General features: G+C 40.7%; 1 protein-coding gene across 6 annotated transcripts in view; it reads right to left on the reverse strand.

Annotated features, from left to right (window-relative positions):
• The window catches only part of NR3C2 (nuclear receptor subfamily 3 group C member 2), a 189,396-nt gene that overhangs the window by 33,339 nt on the left and 131,883 nt on the right, over positions 1-24,174 (reverse strand). For all 6 annotated transcript variants that reach the window (XM_058024089.1, XM_058024093.1, XM_058024090.1 and 3 more), the window contains one exon: positions 15,978-16,094. In XM_058024089.1, the coding sequence (XP_057880072.1) occupies positions 15,978-16,094 (117 nt within the window). The remainder of the gene's footprint in view (positions 1-15,977; positions 16,095-24,174) is intronic.

Raw genomic sequence — 24,174 nt, forward strand, 5'->3', positions numbered from 1 at the left:
TTGATTCATTTCAGGATGTATGTCTCTGCTTTTGAGAATTCCTTATTTCCTCCATGCCTGCAGACGTACAGACCAAGTGAGGCAAGTTGAATTTTTTAATAAAAGAATTGAATATGCAAATAAAAATGTACTGCTCCTAATAAAATTTAAAGTTCTTTTGTTGAGCTAATCACATCTACGCTAAAACCCCCTAATGACCAAAAGCATTAGCACAGGCTACACAGGAATAGCTGTCCATTTGAAGTTATAAGGAAGAGGTGAGACAAGTATCTGTCAGCAAAGGTTTCACTGCAGCTTAATCTGTCTCAAGACACAAGAATTGTGAGAAGATCCTTCTATAAGTCTGTTCAAATCCTATTTCTTACTTTGCTATTACAAAATTCTTAAAAGAACTCATTCAAACAAGGAAGCACAACCGAAGGATTTTTTTATCCTCTGGTGCATCAAGCTACATGGATGCAACATCCATTCTTCAAGATGTCATTTTCAACTCTAGTACCCAAAAATCCATTTTACAAAGCAGCAGCTGATCATTTTGTTAAACAAGCATTTTTCTCGCTCTGCAAAATAAAACAGAGGGAGTTATAGGCAAAGCAGGCAACCCTGGAAAGTTCAGCCTAGGAAAGGAAATGAAAATGCAGTTGTTCCCCATGTGGTGCAGTTGCACCTACATGAGGATGTCCTGGTTTGTATTTATCTTAGAAAGACAAAGTTGGACTTACAGATTTTTCAACAAAATAAATCCCAAAAGCAAAGCACCGATGAGCAAGCTCAGCTGAATGTCTGATAATGAGTTAACAGAGCCACTGGACACTGAAAACAGAGTTTAAAAATAAGCCTGAAGAGACAGGGATTAGTGCTTGCTGCTACTATTCATTAAGTTTTTCAGGCACTATGTTTTTTTCTGTTATCACAACAGGACTAAAAAAAGAGAACTCTACACATTTTTCATGTTTACAGAGGCAAAAAAATGCATTTGCACCATAACTACACCTGAGTAAAAAAAAGTGTTGGTTTACCAACTCCATCAAGTATCTTGCAGCAGAGATGACTGATAACATACTTAAGACATAAATTTGTATGTTCTATTCTCCAATAGTTTTTTTATTAAAAGAAAAAAAAAATTCTTCCACGTATGAAACTGGCATAAAAATGTGTTTTAGTTTCATTTTCTTCCATTATAATGCCTTTAAAATGAAGCTGAGAAAAACATTACTGCTTGACAGTCATGTTTACAGTGAAGAAAACTGTATTTTTCATTTGGCTCCATGCCAGCGCTGTAGCTCAACGGGTTTGGTAACTCCCACAGAAACCAACAAGTAAAGATTAAATACAAACTGAGCAGTACACACTCCAAGGCGCTCTTTAAAAGCTGTTTTTCACATCTGCTCTCTCACTCCAATACCAGCTACAAAACCAACTAAGCCACCTCTGAAATGCAGAGTAAAAGCCACACTCATCAGGATTACTCTCTGAAAACGCTCAAGAAATCCCTGGCTCTCCACGCTGACCAGGGGATGGAGCCAGCATGGGGCATTTCCAGAGACAGAGCTGAAGCCTGAAGCCTGCCTGGGGTTAGGACAAGGGTTTCATCCAAATGGCTGTGCAGCAGCGACTGCAGGACTTCTTGCCTTCCTGTTCAGCATTATTGCAGCCAGAATATTGTATTATAATTCTCCTGTTTTTCAATCACCTCAGACAGAGCAATAGGTGAAGAAAAACAAACAATAGAGAAAGACACTGCAGATATACCAGAGGTTAAAATCTCAAATATCTGTCATGACTTTTGTTGAGTATTTTAGGTGGTCCTTATGCTCCAATTAAAAGAAATGAGGTGTAACATTTGAAAAAGTCTGTAACATTTGAAAAAGTCACAAACCTGGAATTTAAAAAGGCACTTCCAACAGCCATTCTCTGTAGCTCTAACAATAAATAGTGGAACAAATAAGATTCAAGTCAGTTGGACAGCTGGTTCCTTACTATTGAACCCTCACATGGAAGTCTCCTTTCTTGAAGATGAAACAGGGGTCCTGCCATCTCAGGATGGGAGTTTTTGTGCCATCTGTGAAATGCTGAGTAGATTTCTAGTCATCAGCAACAGGGAATGCTACTCTAGGTCCAATAACAGGACATTTATCTGGATGTGGCCCTATTGTAAAGTGGCTTTGGAATACAAATTAACATGAACATCAGCTAAAAATTATAGCATCCCTTATTTTTAAGGGTAAAGCTTGAGGGTTTAGGGTAGCCATAAGGTAGGTAAACTGCCACACTATCTTTTCAAAAATATCATAGTAAATTTACACAAGTTGGGTCTAGAGGGAGATAATACATGTAGATTATACATTATGTACTTCCTTTGTGCCCAGGGAATATACACAAATTAAGTTATGGACTCCAACACCCAATCACTATTTTTCATAGGCTCAAAATTAATAATTTTCATCACATTACTGTTAAAAAAGAGGATCCAGAAACATCGAAGAACAAAATATTTTTAATAGTAGATAAGCCCCTATAAATATTATTATTTAATTCAGCAGATTTCTAAGAGAGTAGTATCTTGTTTGTAGAATTGTACTAGTGTTCAAATTTAGAAGATGAACAATTTTAAAAGCTCTGCAGATTCACTAATTTCTAGTACTCTAAAAGTAAAAAAAGTAAACCAAGTCTGAAGTTTAGAAAATAAGCTGTAGTTCTATGTAGGGTGAATCACAAGACTTGAAATGACAATCTCCTGGAATCTAAATTTATTTTTCCTTAAAGATGATATTCAGAGCTTGCCTTGATGTCCATCAGAAAATCATTTACTGTTTGTATACCTAAAGTCACAATTCAGATGACTAAGACTTTTATTTAATCACATCTGTAAAGCTCTGCCAGAGCCAGGACCAAGCTGATCCTGACCCAAGAGATCTTTGATATTCTATGCATGTTTGAACCCACAGGGGATATCAAAAGCACATTTTAAAAACATATGCTACCTCTAGTAAAGCCTCTCAGTGGACAGAGAGGGGAAATCAGAATGGACACAGCAGAGGACACAAAAAATGGTGGATGTTTAAAAAAGATAGAGAAGAGAAAGCAGCAATTGGAGTAAATACACAAAATATAAAAGACAAGGCAGGGGAGGTGCAAATCACTATAAGCACTTCAGACAAGGTATAATTTGGGATTATTTCTAAGCGTGTGCTGTACCACTAGCAGTCTAGGCAGCCTGAGGGTAGACAATATGCTGCAAAACAAACTCACTGTGGCCACCTGTACCTCTGTACCCCAGCCAGTGCACACCTGCATTTCCAACACTTGGGCTCCTCCACTGAGCTCCAGTGCCCGAGCTGCACACCTGAGCTCCAACCACCCGCTCCAGCCCAGCCTCCACAGCTGCCAGCGTTCCCCCTCCCAGCCCATGCCAAATGCTTCAGCATTTCCCGCGCACCCTGCCACTGCCACCTCCCTCTGCTCTCCACAAACAACCTCCAGCACCTTGCTGCACCACAGTTACCAAAGGCGCCAGTTCTCCCCTCCAGGCAGCTCTGACTCAAGGCAGATTCTTCTCTAGGCCCTCGATCAGCGCCTCCACCTTTGTACAGATAAATGCTCCATCAAAATGCCACTCTTCTCTCCTCTGAATCTTTTCATCATGTTTGCCTGGTGACTTTGCCTCACTTACTTCAATGAGCTGACATCTGTTCTCATTAGCTATTTTACTGCTACCACAAATAGTGTTTTCCCTTCCCCCAAATCTGTTGTATCTTGACATGAAAATTTTGAGCTATCTTGGTACAGACGTTTTTTCGCTTAGTTGTCTAGCACAATGGGAATGAGATTTTGCTGAGAATTTTCTAGACAATAATACAGACTTCATATATACACAGAGACATATGCCTGGGAATGCATGGAATAAAGTGAAAAGCAGTAATACAAATGAGATCCTACAGCATTATACAATTTTCCCTACAAAGTGCACTCAAGCACACTTATTTTCTTCCAGAAACACAGAAGGAACAACCAAGATAGAACCCTAAAGCTTCCATAAAACCCATTGCCCACTTTGGGAAGCAAACCACTGATTTTCAGGTAGCTCCAGAAGACAAAGAACCTCTAAATGTGACCCCAAGTGTTAGAATCACAGAATATCCTGAGCTGGAAAGAGACCACAAGGATCCACGAGTCCAACCCCTATTGTGCCATGTGTGAGAGGAAGGATCAGGTACAAATCTGGAGGCCCACAGGCAAGCAGATGAGTCACTGCTTTAACTGGAGAGACCAAGGGGAGGAAGCAAACGAAAAGCATCTACTGAAGCAGGGACAACTTGTACAGGGACTTAAAAGGAGAGCACAAAATTACTTTATCATGTAAGACACATTGCCAAAAGGACTCGACCCTTGCAGAGCAGAGGCCTTTCAAGGGTGATTTCTGCAGTAGTGTTTGGGATATGCTGAAGAGACCCAGTAGTCTGCCTAAATATGCAAAGAAAGCAAGACTGCAGCTGGTAAGGAAGAAAACAAAGGTCCTGGCTTCACATGGCAAAATGAATTTTAAAATCTGTTTCTGACAGCTGTGACCCAGAGGAGAAAGTGACAGAAAACTTGCTGTTGAGCAAGGAATCAGCAGTCTAATTAACAAAGCGAAGAAAATTTCCAAATTTCTTATCCTCCACTGGAAGAAGGAAGCTTTTACTGGATGAGTAGCTCCAATCCAATGATTGAATTCAGTGGAATGAAATGGAAGGCATAACTGAAACAATGACATAGTCTGACATACTGTTTACTAATTAATAAATAACACTTTAATCTGACAGGATTGGACAGCTTAAAGACAAGGAGTAAACATGCATGAAGTCTGATCTATGGAAATGTCACATTTTATTTGCCTTTAGTCAGACCCTGCAAAGAGCCAGGACCATCCATAAATACAATTCTTATTCTTGGTTTACATCTGGATACCAAAAAGGGAGGTAAAACACAGATAGAAGAAAGAGCTTCTGATGCATATTTTAATGGTTATTGTGGACTATTTTCATTATGTTCACCTGGATGTGTTTTGGTTCATTATTCTGGTTGGATTTAAACTCCTCATAAAACAGACTGCACCTAGGTAAATATTACTTTGGCTACTTATAGAACAACCTCAGAAATGTTTGCATTTTGCTTTGTTTGGAACAGATTCTAATAAATGATGCAGTGCAATGCTGCTGGAGCACAGGCCTGTAAAGCACAGAAACAATATATCTGAAGCAGTTTATCCAATTGCCTTGAGCAGGATCAACTGAACTTTGCCCAACTCAGTATGTTATTAATCTCCAATAAAGAGAATTCCACAATATCCCACCACTATCTAACTCCTCAGTGTTTTCCCAGCATCTCCAACGTTGCATCAATTTTGTCTGCAGTAAAGTTGATTTCTCCCCATCATTCTCCCAGTGGCCAAAAAGAACAACTTATCATTCCTGTCCTCTTTTACACCACTTTTTGAATTGAAAGACTGGTATCATGACCTTCTTAAAGCCTCTCCCTTCTACACTAACAAGAAATGAGTTTTTTGACTCTTTTTTTTTTTCTTTTCCTAAGCATGCTATTATTCTTGTTCTTCCCTGGACAGTCTCTAGTCTGTACACACCTTTCTTCAGATACATGATATGAAATTTCAGGAAGATTCAGTTTAGATCTTAAAGAAACCTTTCTAAATTTGAAGACCTGATGCGAAAAAACAGAACAGGTTAAAAAGGGACCTACAGGACATTCACACTGGACAGGTCCCAGAAGACACGAGAGGCACATCCTTCACAAAGGTACCACAGGTACTACAATCCCACCAACAGCCACAGGAACATACGTGACAATTTTGCAAGGCTGCCCCATCCCCACCACCCTGCCCAGAAGTGCTGAAACCAGACACAATCATCAGGCCCACACTTGCCAGCTCTGACAAGAAACAGAGTGATTCCTTGGCATCACACAAGACTTTGCCTATTTTTGCAACAATTTCACCTCGCTGACTTTAACTCATGGTCATTACCCAATTGTTCTCTCCTTTCTTCCCTGCCATCCCTCAGCAGCTGCTCTCAGGTATCCCATTTCCCCACGCCTCAACTTGCACTTCTCAACATCCTAGTCTGTACCAAAAATGCCATCACATTGGTTTCCAACAATGAAACTGAAGATGCTTTTGAGTTCTGATCCAAATTGTAGATTTACATATTTACTCCCTACTTTGTTATGCACGTAATCATTACAATTACCACTGGATCCTCAACAGGACCCTTCTCTAGATGTCCTTTCAGTATAACAAGGAACCACTCTGGAAGAACACTATTCTGAGTAATTACATGCCCACTTCATGAGAAATCTTAGATGTTTTAATGAAAAAAAACACATTTTCTTCTGATTACACTTAGGCCTGGAGTCATTGAGCAGTGAAATGCAAACAGCTGCAGGGAGGTGGCACCTCACACCAACGTTTGCACGCAGCAGTTGTCTCAAAAATCTTCAGGTGAAAGCCCAGATCAAATCTTGTGTATATTGAGGCCTGCCCCAAGGGTGAAGCTCAGGTTACCCCCTGTCTATCACGTGGGACAGGGATGAGCACTGGGGAGTGTTTGGGTAAGAGACAGAGGAATTAATCCCTTTTTTAAGTTGAGTTTCAGGCTAAGCATTCATGAAGAGAGAGCGGATAGAAGTGACAAAAGAAAGCCAAGATCCAAAGTGCATTTTACAGGAATATTTAGGTTGTCAGGGAAAATGTCTAACACATTTGCTTGTTTCTCAGCAATCCTCAAAGTGATAATTAAATGAAAAATAACAGTTTCATAGGGGTACTCCTCCCTGTGTGGGAACAACTTTCACCAAATGCCAATTAGCGGTTTCCTGTTAAAATCAAATCAAGCTGGTTCTGATAAAGCTTTTTAATGAGAAATGGCTAAAGTATGAAAATTTCCCCCCATATATATTGCATATTAAATCCCAAAATCACATAACACAATCTCACATCTAACATTTTTGGTATATAAAACTCTCTCTTGTACTTCTTCATTAATTTCAAAAGAAATGTATTTACTAAATATTTAAATCATCCAATAAACAAAGCCTTAAAAAAAAGCTTACAAAAGTAAATTATAATGTTGATGAAAGCCAATCTTAATCAGTCCTTTTCAGATGCTCCCAAAACTCATTTTTTACTGATTATTTATTCATTCTTCAAGCGTATGGCAAATTCAATAATTCTTGAGCTAAGAGTTGTCTACTAAATGCATCAGTGGTTTTGATTATTCTATTTGACATCAAATAAAGACAAGCAGTAAAACGTCAACAACAAATGCAAAGATGAGATCACTTGCAACTCCAAGACACCTGTTGGAATGAAACATCAGCAGCTTGAACTGTGAGCACTGGTAATAATTTGATTAAAAAGAAAGTTAAGGATACTTTGGAGAACAGATTTTGAGTGTACCAGACTGAGCACTCTTGGCTATGGTCACTGGGTTCTGCCTTATGCCAAGCAATAATGTTCCTCCCAACACACCGATTCCCATCCAGCCTTCTTCAAGGCACTCCTCATCCAAGTCTTCCCTCTTGCTTTTATTTGGGTTGATACCCAATGTTCCATGTCTGTTACATGATTTATGTGCCCTCCATCCTGATCACAACACGATAAAACCCTGACAGACACTTACCATGTACAAAACTTCATATTTACATTGGAGACAAAGGCTCTCCCAACAAGTGTTTCAGAATCCTTCAAAACCAAACTCTGCCATAACTCTCATTCTGTATCTTGAGTGCCCAGACTTCCACTTCATGCTAAAGAGTGTTTCATTCTTGTTCTTGCTAGAACTAAGCTTTGTAAGTGCTGCCCTTCCCTCTGTGGTCTTTCTGGGTATGTCATTACCACACTCCCACTTGATTATTTTTTTTTCCCCCAAGCAATAAAAATTGTGAGATCCTTTGTCTCCTCATCTGTATAACTTTCATATCCCCAGTTATTATCAACTCAGATTTCTGTCAAATGTCCTTACTCCTAATACACTGAATGCTGCTGGTCTGTCCCTCATCTTCTAGAAATTATCTCCCCCACTTCCCAGAACAGCAAAGCTACCTGTGAAATACGACCAGGCTGTTTATCTTCTGCAGCCATCTTGGCCATATTTTTCACCATCTAGTTCATGATTAGTCATTAAAAAAGAAAAAAAGAGTATAGCCCTGTTAATCTCCTGCTTTAATAAATCACCCTGAACATTAGTGAAAACACTCTGTAGGTAATACCAACCATTCTCCAGGGTAATGGCAAATCTCTGCCATCACCCATTTGTATGATCTGGGAAAGCTGATGGCAGAGAACCACAAAAGCACACAAATCACCAGCCCCAGTGTGCAGGAAGATGTGTACTGGGTGGTTTAGAAACACTCCATCCAGTGCCTTCACCTTGCCTCCCTCTTTGTTAAACACCAGCTTCCTGCTGCTGTGTACTCCTAAGGCTTAAATGTGCCCAACGTTCCCTTCATAACCTGCTGGCATTGGGCTCCAAGAGCTGCTTTTAGAGCCAGGTATTCCTGCCACACCTCACACTTATTTAAGCAAAATGCAGATACAAAAAATGGAAAGCCATGCAATTGGGAATTGGTGGGGAGAAAAAAGCAGGAAATAAGATGAATAACAAAACCCACAATTTTGCATTGTGAGCCCACCCTGCTTTGGCCAAGGTTGTTGCAAGCATGGCAAGTTAAATCTTCATGCCCTGTTATTCAGGTGGAAATTCTCTGAAGCAATGCTCGGTGAAAAGGACAAGTTCCTCCTGCTCCTACAGCTTCTCTCGTGATGGGGAAGTGAGTAATGGAAACACATCATCACAAACCACAGGAGCAGGTTTCTAAAGGGTTCTGGTGACAACCAGCAGCTCTGGAAAAAGAGGAACAGGAGACACAGGCAGGTTTTCACCACAAAGACTACGCTTTTACTGTGAGGAAGAGTAAAAAGGATATGGAGTTACAGCACTGTGGAAGGAAATTGTAATAATAATATCACTGTGGAAGTGATAATTTGGTGATTCAGGAAAAAACAAAGCATCACCAGGAGCTGCGCATAACAACTTTTGAGAAATGCTGAAAATCTTCCTCTTAGAAAACTGTGATCACCCATCCTGTGTTTTGAACCAAAGCTAGGCCCCATGTACAGCATGTGAAGCTCTGGGGAAAGAGCAGGCTCTGAGCCTGCACAGGGAGTGCTGCACAGCCAAAATCCCCCCCAGAGCCTGCGTGCACAGCAGCACTGCAGGACAGCAGGCAGGCTGGGACACACTGCCAGCAGGAGCCCAGCCTGGATACCACAGCTCCTTTGCAGGGCTGGCAACCAAGGGTGCTGTGCCTTGAGTGGCACGGTGGAGAGTCCAGAGGATAGAAGGGGAAGTCTGGAGCCCAGCAGCCCCACACCAAAAGCCTAAAAGGCTGCTCCTGGAGGCAAGACAAATGTTGCTGGCAGCTGGGCTCTTGCAGAAGGGAGAGCTGGAATCAGGAAAACATGAAAAAACAAAGCATGAACACGATTAGAGTTTGATTAGGGACTGCTGGATGTGAGGTGTGGGCTCTTGAACCCCTACAGTGCATCTTCTCCACTGCCTTTGCAAACAGAATAAAATCATCAGCAAAATGCCAAGGACATACTTTCAATATTGCTTTTAATTGATGCCCGAGAGATTACTCTGACATTACCAGTCCTCTTCAAAATTCTGCATTTTTAACTGTCATTCACAAATAATTTCTTAATAGTTGCTGCATGTGACTGTTCTCATAGTTATCTACAATATTCAAGAATCACAGAATCATTTAGGTGGGAAAAGACCTTTAAAATCATTGAGTCCAACCATTAACCCAACACTGCCAAGTTCACCAAACCATGTCCCTAAGCAGCAGATCTACATGGTTTCTGAAGGAAAACATCTTCCCTGGGAAGCCTCTTCCAATGCTTGACAGCCCTTTCAGTGGAGAAACTTTTCCTAACATCCAATCTAAACATTCCATTCATGAGGATTATGAAAGTTGGAAAGTAAGAGGGTCACACCACAAGGAGGGCAAGAGGACTACACGTGGACTTAGATGGACACAAAAGCAGGAAAAGTTAACTGCTGAACAAATTGGCTCCTACAACATCTTCAATGGCAGGTTTATAAGCAACAGGCAAATTATCTATTACTTATAATTATCTATTACTTATTTATTACTTGCTTAAATATTATTTATTTGTTTGTTACTTATTACTTAAATAGTATTGTTTATTACTTAAAGGTCCTTTCCAGCCTGCTGGTGTTTTTAATGGTCTGTTGAAACAACTGCTAAAAACCCAGCTGAATGTTCAAGCTAAAAAATTATTGACTGGATTCCCTCAGAAGAAAATGCTACATAATAAATGCAAATAAAAATGCATTAAAGTTAATGGCATTTCAAAATACTTTGCAGTTAAAGTTTAAATGGAAAATAAAATTTAACCATATGTATACCTCAAATTGCTTGTGCCTTACACAAAGGGGTTTATTTTCCTTTAAAATTTATGAAATCACAGTTAGTAGAAAATTCTACAGAAAAATAAGAGGATACACTTTTGCTGTATTTATGTTTTCTCTGGGTTTTCAGATTTTTTTTCTTTCTTTTTTTTTCTCAAAAAGATAGGAACAATGATAATATAAACCATATAAGCTCCAGTAACGGAAAATAATAGTGCAATTTAAAACCCTACTAGTATGAGTTCTTAAGCAGAAAATAGAAAGCTGAGCAGAAAGGTGAACTACTATATCTTATTACTGGTCATCTTAATTAACCTATTTTTCAGATTATTGAAATATTTCAATGTATAAAAAATAAGGGTATCTGCCAGTGAAGCCTACAAATCACACCCAGCATCTTGTGCACCAAGTGTCTTACATATGTAAATGTATGCGGACCCAAGACTCGGATTTCACAGGCAGCCTCTGCAGACAGAATGATGAACTGTGCAATTTGCAAGGTGAAATCTATTTTATGTCCCTTCCAGATCCAAAGGGTCCCTCAGCAAGCTGCTCCTCACTGCTGTGGGATACCAATGCTGGGAAGTCTTGGCGGTGTTTCACAGGGGAGTTGAGGCAGGGAAGGATTCCAGCCCTGCATGGTGCTGATCTTTGCACACATTATTGTCCCCTCTGCACATATGGCACATCCCATGGCAGAAGAGGAACCTTCTCTGAACTTGCAGAATGGGGAGGGATGCCTGGCCACTAGGTCCCATCCGAGGTGTGAGGATCAATCTGCCCACGAAAGTGGGGTGGTGGTCACCCCAAGTGACACCACATAAAACATTCCCACTCTCCAGGCTCCAGCACATGGCAGTGACACCAGAAGGCTCTGTGGGACACATCCCAGGGGCTGCTGCCTTACAGGATGCAGCTGGTGGTGGCACAAGACGCCATGCCAAGATGTGGGACCACGGGGACAGACACAACTGAGGAACAGCAGCACGAGGCGGGAGCCAAAGGAAAACGTCTCGTGCGAAAGCAAGAGCCTGGCCAAATCCAATCACAGCACATGCTGGAAGAAACTTCCCAAATCCGTGAAATCGTTCTGGTCCGTAATTAACTGAAAATTAATTACAGAATCTTGAAAAGAGCATAAACCAAAAATGGGCCAGCATACCTTCATAGTGCAGTTGCTCACTCTGAATCTCTTCCAACAATTAAGCCTAGCATATGTCACTGGAGTTAAAAAAAAAGATAACAAAACAACAAACAAAATATGATTCCCAAAAAAGTTTTGGAGTCCTACTTGCCAAATGGGATATAGCTGTCTGCAGAGCGCACACATACCTTCTGGAAATGAGAAGGATGATTTAATGTGATACTTGGCAACTTCAGCTTTGCAGAAATTACAGGTTGCAGATGCTTCTTATAAAATCAAAACAAAAATCGAGACAATAACATAATTAGGTAAATTATTTGCTGACTTGATGAATAATTTTCTAAAGATTATTAAAGGATGTAAGAGCTTAGAAAATGATTCAATTTTTCAACAAACAAAACGAGGAGGTAAACAATAAAAGTGCCAAATTATTTTGGCTGAGCATTCACAAAAAGGTGCATTTTGTATCACTGAATTACATGTATTTTTTACAAGGTGTCTCATTATGGCATGCTGCTGAATTTTTTTTTTTTAATTTAGAAAAAAAAAATTTGCATGCTGGAAAGTAGAAGTCATGCCATCAAAACAAAACAGAAAGACTGACAGAGTACAAAAGCACTCTATTTTACTATTTGAAAAATACTGAGAAAGAATATTACCAAAAGAGAAAAAAAAATCCTAAGAAAAAAGATCAGTAGATTAATCAGAGATTGTGCAAAAACGTGCTGCAGGAAACATGGAACACTATTTCTGATTTCCAGTTTTCCATTATAGAGATTAGTATCTTCAGTAAGAGCAGGAAGACAATCTCAAACTGTGAAATTACAAAATTTTCTTCATAACCCCCCGATTTCAGTTGGTGGGAGGAGCTGGGTGGGGGCAGCCTGGGGTCCTTCACTCCCATCTTTACATGGGGAGGAGGCAAAGGAGAGTCAAGTTCCTTTCCTGCCCATGGGAAACACGACCTTGTTCCCTAATGCAACATTTCTTCTAGATCCACTGGAAGTTTGGTATTTTTTTTTCTTTAAATGAGGGGATAAAACATCATAGTTATGCACAAGTAGAAAATAAATGCCCATGGTTTCAGCAACTTGCAGACTTTCCAACCCTGAGCTATGCTGATGACCATTTTGCATATCATCTTACTCTATTTCTCACAAACCAAGCACATCAGCACCTCTGATACAATTTGGGATTTGCTTTTACATTTGCTTTTTTTTGGAGGGTGAGAGCTGAGCTGGGCACTACTCCACCAAGAGCACAGCACAGTGCAGTGTGTCACAGGCACAGAGAGTACTCTGCTGCAAAGAGAACTTTAGGTTGCATTTATAAATTCATTTTTCTCCAGTTCCTTACTGTTCATAATACCTAACAACATACTTGCCCATTTTGCCTGTAAGTCCAAGCCAGAAACAGGTAAAAGCCCATTTTTACTGGAGTAATGTATATGCTTGGCAAAACAGACTGACTGCATGAAACTACAACCCACAATGAGTCTTCATAATATGACCTTACTCATTCTCTTCAAGCTAAATATGAAAAAAATTATTAGTACCAAACCTTGGCATTTCATATGAAAGCACAATTTTCAAATATGAATTAATACATCTTTTTGCCATTTCCACCTCCATTTTTTGTGATGATCTCCAACATATCAGAAATGCCCTGCAACAGCACACAGAAGATCCCAAAATTGAGATGCTGTGTTGCGACTCTGTAGATGTCCAATGCAGAGCTCACCACTGGTGACAGATGGCCTAAGGAGAGAAAAATCCTTAAGCTCCCAGCATTTCCTGCCAGAGCTGGGCTGGCTCAAAGGCTGGAAGGTCCATCAGCAGGATTTGGGAACCCTTGAGGCTCTCTAAACAGCAATGCTGCCTCTGGGCTGAGGGTGCTTTACCTGTCTCTGGCAGCCCTCCCCTCTCTCTCCAGCCTGCCCTTCCCTCTCTGACCAAGCAGAAGGCACTGCAGTGCATGGAAATCCAGAACTGTTCCTCTGCCATCTCGTTCATGGCAGTGATGGAAAGACCTCCTTTGTCACATTTTGGCTTCTTTATGTGGCATAAGGAGATCAAATCAGGAGTGAGAATTTCCCCTGAAGTTTCTCTCTGTGATGAAAATCACTGAAACAGCTGAACTGCAAATCTGAACTGCGTGCCAGCTGCACACTGCAGTCAGATTTGGCCTTCCAGGTCAAAGAATCACAGACATTAAAGTTGGGGAAAGAGCTCTAAGAACATAGAGTCCAACTGCTAACCCAGCACTGCCAAGTCCACCACCAAGCCTTGTCCCCAAGTGCCACATCTGCATGTTTTTTGAACACTTCCAGGGATGGTAATTCCACCCTGGCCAGCCCACTTCTGTGTCTGACCAACCTTTCAGTGAAGATATTTCTCCTAAAATCCAATCTAAACCTCACTTAAGGCCATTTTCTTTCATCCCTTAGCTTGTTTCATGTGAGGAGAGACCAACTGGTCACCATCTTGCTACACCCTCCCTTCAGGCAGTTGTAGAGAGAGTGATTAGGCCTCCCCTGAGCCTCCTTTCCTAAGGAGCCAAACAAGCCCAGCTCCCTCAGCCACTCCTCATCAGACCTGTGCTTCAGACCTTCACTGCCCTCCTCTTGACTCACTCCAGCACCTCAATGTCTTTCTTGTAGTGAGAGACCCAAAGCTGCAACAGACACAGGTCACAAACTATGATTTCCAGCAGTCTACCAAGCTCCAACGAAAGAGAGGATTTTTCAGTGCATTCCTCATTTACAGCATTCCCAGTCAATATAAAAAAAAAAAAAAAAAGGGGGGAAAAAAAAAGGCAGTTTCCCTCCTGCCTTGCTTTTCTGCGGAGGACATAATGGGAACAGATCCTTTGAAACCCACCTGGACATCACAGGGATGAACTCATGACATTGCAGATAAATGTCCCCTGCTGCTGTTTCCAAAGGTTCTCAAGCCCTGGGTTTGCTGGAGCTCCACTGGCACTACACATCCATGGGGGTGCCAGCAGGATGCAGCAACATTCCCAGCACTGCAGAGAGCTGACCTCGCTGCTCCACAATGATTTCCAGCACTAGTTTTCTGGGATGAAGGAGCTGCTGCCATGGAGCTCCTGCTTCATCAAACAAAGGCATTTTGTTTCCCTTGCTAGGTTGAACAGTACAGATCAAAATCAAGGGAAAGCTGTCACCTCCCCAGCATGCCACGATCTGGCCCTGTTTTCCCTTGGGAAAAGGAAATAAGGTGCAATGTAGTATCTCAGAATTGGGAAGGGGGTTGAAAGAAAGCCTAACAGGGCTACTCTCTCTGAAAAAGTAAGATGAGGCTTGTTTGAGTATTTCTGCCAGGAGACAAGATAGAAAAAAGAAGTCTGGGAGGTAGGAAAAGGCAGCAGGCAGGAACCAGGATTTTGCACACAACCTATGAAAGACAAAGCAACTCAATCTGAAGAAATAAACTTGGCTGCCAGGAGAATAGGTCCAGGAGGACAAAAAGTGAATTTTGAGATAGGGAGGAATTAATGTGACCGTGTTGTAATTTTCTGTACAGTGAAAACACTCTAAGGGAAGGATAACCTTGTACATCAGCGAAAGGACCTGCAGCAGTATCCCAATCCCTGTTCACAGACAGCATCATAAACACAGGAGTGGTGGCAAAAAGGCATTTGTAATAGCATTTGCTCAGATGATGGCTTGAGACAGGAAATCCATTGAAGCACAGAAATAAACACATAGCCATTACCATAGTAGGATTAAAACAACAGAAAAAAACTCTTATGAATTTTGTTATCACACTGTTTTCAGTATGCTTTTGACAATTAGTAAGAAAACATTTTTCCTTGTTGTTGCTGGTATACGAACAATGCAGTAACATCATCAAAATTATTGCACATCCTTACAGTCACAGAAAATAATCAACAAAAATGCTGAATAAGCACCAAAGAAGTTGAGAGATTTCACTATGTGTGAATTTGCTTTCTCGATGGTGTAACACGTTTTCCAGTATTCAGGAGAATGCTCATCAAAAAAAAAAAAAAACCCAACAAAACCCCAAAAAACTATGCAATAGTTGAAACCTTAACATTTTTAGCTTATGGTATGCTACTAAAATTACTGTCATCATAAAACACCCACTTTTCTTTTTTCTGTGCCATAAAAAAGGCACGTCCAAACCTCAATTTAGAATGACAATAGAGTTTATCAGCTATTAAGCACTTCTTCAGGATAATCCCACCTTAAAACTTCTGAGATTATGCAGCTGCCAGAACTATAAAAAGGCTGCACATTTCCAATGTTTTCACCTAATCAAATTAAGAGACTGAACTATTAATATTCTGCTTACCTCCTAAATTCATTCCAGCTTGCAGACATTTCTGTAATCGACAGGCTGGGCAGTTCTTCCTCCGAATCTTATCAATTATACAGTCGTTCCTTCCCGCACACAGGTAATTGTGCTGGCCTGAATGAACCAAAAATACAATGCATTATTAGAGCCTGTATTTACATAATTCCAATTTGTTCTTCTCTGCTATTTTGCACTCATTTTGAGATTCTTATTATTGAAGACACTTCAAATTCCATTCTTTACCCTTTCCAAATGATCTTGGTGAGTTGTCATGGGTGTTTATTATGAGCATCTCTTCTTTTTAATTTGGGAAGGAGTTTTGGTGTCACCCTCAAGAGAGATCACATTACTTTTTTTTTTTTTTTTCCAAACAGGATTGGAATTTTTCTTCTAGTGAAAAGCAAACAATTGGTTTAAGATTTTTCAGATCTTCTTAGGTGTTCTGTATCACAGAGCAATCTAACAGCTCTAAGTTTGAGTACATTCTCATGCTCAAGAAGTGCAGGATATACAGCAGAAATGCACAGCTGAGGTTAACTTTCCCCATATACTTCACTCTCTTCAACCAGGATTAAATCACAACTGTATAATTTAATTTCTGTAAAGCCCCACAGAAGCACTCCTGAAGAGGCAGCAGGTATTTAATGCAGAAGGGAACTACAGGGCAACCAGGGAAACAGGCTGGCATTTCAGAACTTGGACTCAAAAGGCATTTTGCTCCATGGGAGGAGCACAGGGGGAACAAACCAATGCAGTGTCTCACACACGGGCACTATCACATGGCCTTTTCAAAGCCTGGTGCTTGAATTTAATGTGGAAGAATGAAGGAAGCTGCGAGGGCTGGTGTAGCGTGACAGCTGAAGTGAGAGGAAATTGTTTTAGCTGCCTTGATCCAGAGGTGGCACACAGGGATCGAGGGGGGGGGAGGCAGAACAAATGTGCAGAAACCCAAGAGATGTGCAAATAAAGCTGCAGCCAATGACCAAAGCAAACAGCAGCTGTAGGAGAGGAGGGGAAGCCCTGGAAGAAGTCAGGAGCAGAGCTGCACTGGAATGGGCAGGGGCTGACGTGCAGGGAGAGGGAATGAGGATGCAGATCCACAAGGGGACAGAGCTGATGTAGGACAAGAGGCATAAAATATATCTGCCAAGCTATTTTCCACAATACTCATATGCTTCCTTGGGAAGGATAAAGAGAATATTGATGGGACACAGGAGACTTGGCTTCTGCTTTGGGATCTTCAGGAATTTGCCTTAAAAGTTCAGCTAAGTCATTTCCTATCTCTGCACCTGTCTTCCTTTCAGCCTTACAATGTTATCTAGACAGTGAACTGAAACTTGGGATGTTTCTCATATCTCTTCTGAGCATCTCACACAAAGAAAATCGATCTCATTTGAGTGAGTGGAGTGCTACAGTAGCATCACAAAGGTATCACCATTTAGATAATGCTTTAGATGTTTAAAGAACAAGCAGATGGGCAAATAAAGGTTTTACTAAGGGACTTTACCTAGTACTGTGACACAGATGAAAAAGCAGAAAACTTCAAAATAACTGAAGAATAAGTAACATAAGGTATAAAATCAAGTTGTACAATATGGTGACAGCACCAGGATCTATCGGCTGGCCTTTAAGTAGGCCTGCTAAACAAGAAAAAGAAAACATTCTCAGCTAATCACAAAATGAAAACCTGGTTATCACACAATGCTCATTTTGTGATGTGATCTATACAAAAACGGACACGAAAGAAAAGAGTCAACTTAATTCCTCTTTATATTTTTGCTCTGAACTGACTTGAGCATATCTCGTAAAGAACTACCACACAGACGGCATGAAAGTAACACAAAAGGGGAAAACAAAAGCATTTAAAATTATTATATGCAGCATAAAGATGGTTTATATGTCCTTAAAAATACTGGCATATACTCCTTTCTCTGGAGGGAGAAGGGAAAAATGGTTATTTTCTGCCAGGAATGCAGGTGCACTTGCTCAGTACTCATACAATGTCCTTTGTACATCAGATACTGCAATACCATTTTTAGGCTTCCACAGGCGGGTGCAGGCTATTAATAAGACAAGTCAGCTCCAACACTGCAAAATGAACCCCTTTGCAGAGCTACCCTGAATGCAGTTAGTGCTAAAAAAATGTATACCTGGTAAGTCAACATTTTTCACTACTGCTTTAAAAATCTAATGGGTTTAATACAAAAGTTCCCATTTCCGCACTCCAGGATAATTACTTGGATTGCATTTTTAAATGTTGTGGTAATGTTTGATTCCAACACTGTCACAATGGGACTTCCTAAGAAATATTCCCACAACAGCAGAATATTCCATAAATCACCCTTCAATTCTTTCAGTAGTCTGCAATTATTGCTCTGTGACCTATCTACTCTAGATCAAATACTTTCAGAAAACATAACTTAGTAAAGGTCCACCAATTTCTGAATCATGCATCTCTGAGTAGTAATGTATGGTACAAAATCTATAACTAGCTTTTCTATAAAGCAAGGCAAACAGCAAACAAAATCTTCACAATTTTTTTAATTTCTAGATACTCCTTAAAAACCACAGCCATCATAAAGTTTACATTAATGAAAGTGACTTGAAAACGCTTTAAAAAAACAGAATAGATCAACATTCCAACAAACCTTCTATGCAGAGTACAGCTATAAAATAATGAACAGTTTTTCATTTAACATCTACAATGAAAAAAAAAAAAAAGGCTTCATTCTTCCATGCAATCAAATATGGTTCATTTCAAATAAACCAATTTTGTGAAGTAAGTCAGCAAAGCAAAGACACCCATAACAAATCAGTACGTCCCATCTGTGCACCACTAAGGCCCCTCAACTTCAGGATCAAACCAAAATCTGACATATCTGAAATTGATGCAGTGCTCTCAGGACCTCCAGGGCTCTTCAGGACCTCAACGGGGTGGAGGAGCCTCCCTGAAGAGAGGCTTGATGTTTTTGTGCTGCGAGATCTCCAACTCTTTCAAGAGATTTATTGATCTGCCTTGTGCAGTTTGTGTTTAGCTTAATCCAGCTGTTCTTTTTATCCCGTTCAATCACCCACAAGTGGGCTGGAAAGTGACAGAGCAGATATTGAATTCTCATCTCCCATGTGCTAAATGCATTAAGATGAAAGTAATTTTTACTTATGCTATCATTAAGAGCACTTAAAGCAGCTAATTCCTGTTCCATCTGAAATACAAAGATACCAAAGATACGAGGAAAATTTTCCTGTTCTAAATAAATAAGGAATGGGTAACACACAGTTACACAGTAAGAAGAAAGTAAGATCTTTTCTCTTAGCAGTAGAGATAGAGGAATATTGAAGTTTGCATTTTCCAGGTTATTGTGCCATACCACAGAATGACACAACCAAATGTACACACAAAAAGATTTGAATGTTTCCAACCCTCTCACCTCCAAAGATTCTATAATTCCCTGCTTTTACAGCCTTGCAAAAGAAAACAAAAGAAGTATTCATGAAATTCAGTCTTCCCTCTTACTGAGTTTTCCCGAATAAGCAAAATTCAGCAGTAAAGAAGGGGAGGAGAAAAAGCTGTTCTTATTTGGCCTAGGAATTACTGCCAAAATGAGGCTACAGCAGAAGTTGTGCCTTTCCCCATTTTAAAACTCCACTACAGTGATTGAGTCGCCAGTCCCCAAAACTGACTTGCTAAGATGAACTTATGTATGTGTGCAAGAGCCCTGCTGCACTCCAAGGGCTGCCATGCTTCCCAACAGGTAAGGCTGCAAAAGGAACAAGAAGTAGATATTTCTTGTCAGTATTATTTCTGTTCCTGTCTTGGGCAAAATTAGAAAATCACAGAAATTTCTGAAACATTCCACATGTTTTATCTTCCTCCTAAAAAAAAAAAAAAAAGAAATTCCCTCCAGTTTTTCGAAGTCTAAGTCAGGAATTGCAAGTCATTAATGAGTATTCTACATTTTTGTTCTCTTGTTAAAATAGCAACTACTATGATCAAATGTTAAATTTTGTAAGGAGAAAAGCGTAGTGCTGGAAGAGGACCCAAAGACTGCTTAATTCAAGCCCACTCATGGAAGCATGATAAGACTAGCTTAACACTTCAGGCAGGTTTTTAGTTTTCTTTCTATTTGTATTAAAATCTCCTGAGGAAAGGTATTCTGCAACTTCCCTACAACCTACAAGCTCTGTCTGATTAGGCACCCCGAAGATGTGGTTTTTCCCTTTACATTTCCCCCAAATGGGAATATTTTGTGACAGGAAGAGATAATCATAGTCCCCCCTTAGACATTCAGAGCAATAGATCACCACCTTCTCACAACAATCACTTGCCTATCAAAAGATTTATGTTCCCCATCTCTTTGCTGGGCTAAACAAATCCAGTTCTCTCAATCTCTCCTCGCAGGTCATGTTTCCTGAATCTGTCGTCAATTCCTCCTATTCTCCTCCAGCCTCCTTCCTAAAACAGGGCACATTTTTCTTGCTGAGTTTCACCATCACTAAGGCCAATAAAATGGTTATTTCCTGCATCTTGCACACACAGCAGCCCTGCTAATGCAATCCTGGACCAGCGCTGGCTTTTGGCAATGGCATTAGGTTGTTGACTCACGCTCACTTGTGTGTCACTAACGACCAGCTCCTCTCCTGGGGCACTGCTGCCTTCCACATGTTCTTTCCTGCTTTTACCTGGCCAGGCAGCTCTCTTTATTCTCTCCTAGATTCACACACACACACATTCACTGAGAAAGGCAAAGAAAAAGTCCAAAATCCACTTGGGGTCTGACGTCTGAAACAGGAATGTGCCTTGGGTCCCAAGACTGAGGAAGCCTCACAAAGGGACAGCAAAGTGAGATACCAGGAGCAGCAGCTGAGGACCAAATGAAGCAGAAGCAGCTTGAAAAGCTCAGCTTTTAAGATAGTGTCTTACTGAGGCACATCAAAATGCATATAAAATGTCCCAATTTCCCTTCTTCCTCCACAATGAGAATTAATACTTTGACTCAGAAAATTGCAGGCAGAGTTGTCTTCTCCCTGCAGGCAGCCAGAAAGCCAAGCCTTCTTCCAGGGTTTGAGGAGAGAGGAGCTGGAAGCCACCTCCAGCCTTGCCTTGCAGATCTGCATGCTAAGAGCTAGGATCCCTTTTGCAGCTTCTGGGCTGGAATAAGTGCTTAGTTTCTGGAATATTTCCCAACTGGGAAGATTATCTCCCCAGCAGCAATACATATAAAAGCCTTATGCAATAAATAGCATTTATTTCTTAACACCGTCCTTTTCCCTTTACCCACCAGCCTGTCAGACTGCACAAGCTCAGCCTGTGCATCCCTTCCAACCTGAGCCACAGACCTTCCCTGCTAAAGACAAAGCAAATATGCTGCAGAAAATAATCAGGATTTTCTAAAGGAAGTCTCTCATCTCAGGAATATCTGGTCAGCAAACAGAACTTAACACCAGGTTTTTCTGCTTTCTGGGATAGCCCTAATAAAGGGCTTTGCCTCCTACACCAAGGAATCACAAAATGTGCACATCCCAGCCTCTCATTTTTGCTCACTGAGCTATATGATCTGCTCCTTTAAACTAGCTCTGAAATCCCCCCAGGTTTTGCCTCTGTATCCATATAAGCTCCTTCAATTACTAAAAATGAACTATTTCTACCTTTTTATGGCCAATATGCAAATAAAATTGCTGTGAAGACTTGCCACAATGGTTTTCCACATCCAGAAAAGGATTTCCTGTTTGACAGGAGTCGTATCACACTATCAAGGGACAAACTGCATATACCTGAGGTTTTCACTTCACCATCTGCAGCAGGCAGGTACTCTCAAATATATCAACATAAGTATGATGATGAATCTCTTTTCAAATTTCAGTTTTCACAATGTCCCTATTTCTTGCAACAGAAGAAACAAACCTGCTATTCAATGGAAATGAGAGCTGCATTTTCATTTCAATGTCCATTTGTTACACAGTTGAGGGCGCTTTTTTTTGTTTTGGGTTGGTTTTACTTTTTTTTTTTTGCGCCTTTTTTTTTTTTTTTTAAAGCAGTTGACAACTGCCCAGCAACAGCAGCCTATGTTTGCAGTCACTATTTTAGGCTACATCACATGTCAATTACATAACCTTGTTTTACTGCTCTTGAACTGGTTCGAACAACCTGGGAAAGAGATTACGGCAGTCCCTCCCAGCCGGCCATCCATCCCCACACTCAGGCAGGACCTGTCCCCCCAGCACAGCCCCAGTGCCTCTCTCCAGGGCTAGTTACTCATTGCCAGACCCACCTGAGACACTGGATAATTAACTTCCTCAGCTCTGTTTGAACCAGTCCAGTCTGACCACGGTAAACTAATAAACTCGATTCCTCATGCTGAGATTTATGTGTGGCAGAATAAGCGTATAAATGCCACAGCCATGGTACAGGACTTAGATATAAATATTGACCCTTCATTTTACATAGAGAGTACTCTGGGTTTGCATTTTAGCTATTGAATCTCAGGGTTTCCCAAAATACAGGGCTTATCTCCCTTATTACTCCACAGACTCTATCATTCCCAGACAACGTGCTTTTCGACTGCAGACCAAGTCAGTATCTGACAAGATGACAATACTGGTCAATTATAAACATTATTACAGCATGCTTATAGCCTAGGTATAATCTAAATCCTTCCCTGAAACAAGAATTTAGAGCTTTCCCTCCTTTATAATAAATTAGAAGCTTAATTAAAATTTGTTTTGACTTTGGCAAACTATTCATCACATCTGGGATATTTCCTGCCTGCTTCTCATTCCAAATTACCTTCTGCTACTTCTAGGTCCCAAGATATCTTTCACTTTCTTTACTCTTTTATATTACTGGATTCTTTATTATCTGCCATTTTAATGATATTTTTCTAAAGTCTCCTTACTTTCTACTCCCCCCTCCTTTTTCTTTCCTTCAATAAAATTTGTTTTCCAACCATTTTTTTAACTTACTTTCATCCTCAAGACTTTTACCCCTTTCTTGTTCTGTAACACTTTCTTCAGCCTTCTCATTTACCTTCTAATTGAATTTTTTCCTCTGTTCAGCCAATAAATGTGATTTCACAGGGCACATAACTCCAGTTAAAGGTACGGCTAGGACAGATTGAATATACTGAAGCAAAGTATATTAAAATTACTAATAGCAAGGGACAAAAACAAAGTTTCAACAGAACCATTTCCTGCAGGGTCCACAAAATCCAGCAAGGGCTTTTTGAAATGCAGGGCACACCCACTGGTGCTCACAGATGAGCTACCAGAGCTTCCTCCAACGGTCACCACACATACAAAGCTGATTCCCCTTTTCTCCTGGAAGTGGAGCAAGGACGGTTGTGTCTCCAGATGCTGGAGACATATATGCAAAAATGCAAAACTTTTATAAAAAATGCAAACTTTATATGCAAAACTTTTTGAGTTGTCATTTACACGCTCCCTACAAACACACCTAAGAGCACAGACTCCAGTGCTCTGCCAATTTTAGCATGGAGACTGTCTTCTGCTCCTTCATGTTCTCTGGAAGCTGGCCTTCACACTGGGCTCAGACCAGGCTAACAACAACAATTGGAATGGTCTGGTGACCCTGGCAAAGGAGAGGAGAAGTTATAAAAATGATTCTCACTCACTATTTTAAGCAGACTGAAAGGGCACCGATGAGAGGGATCAAGGAGAGAGGAAATTTGGCAAGGCAGCATGGGATGCAACCCAAAAGAGGCTCCTATTTTTTGCAGGAGAAACCATCCAGCAGGGATGAAACCTGCTAATGGCAGCGAGACGAGCGAGCGCAGGAATATTTGTGAGCACCTCACATTTAAGGTCCATGTGCACATTTTCTTATGCCATGCTCAAAAAACACTGCAGAATTTTGATGGCCCCTCCAAGCCTGTGTGTGGTGCTCCAGCCATCCTGTCATTCAGACAGGCTGAGCTATCAACACAGGATATGCCCAAAAGTGGTGCTGAGACCATCCCCAGGACCATCTTTCAGTTCAGCTTGCTGGGAACCTGAAGACAGCCACATGTCAGACTACAAGATAATTCCCTTTTCAGGTGGTCAAAGAGATGCTGCAAGATGTTAGCACAGAAGAGGAATAGAAAAACCTGATCTTTGCAAAGCATTTCTGATTCAGTGAAATCCCACAGCACCGGAAATCTCTTTTGGATGAAAACCAAGGAAAAATATCTACAAATAC

The sequence above is a fragment of the Melospiza georgiana genome, chromosome 5 (assembly GCF_028018845.1).
Source record: "Melospiza georgiana isolate bMelGeo1 chromosome 5, bMelGeo1.pri, whole genome shotgun sequence".
Classification (NCBI taxonomy): domain Eukaryota; kingdom Metazoa; phylum Chordata; class Aves; order Passeriformes; family Passerellidae; genus Melospiza; species Melospiza georgiana.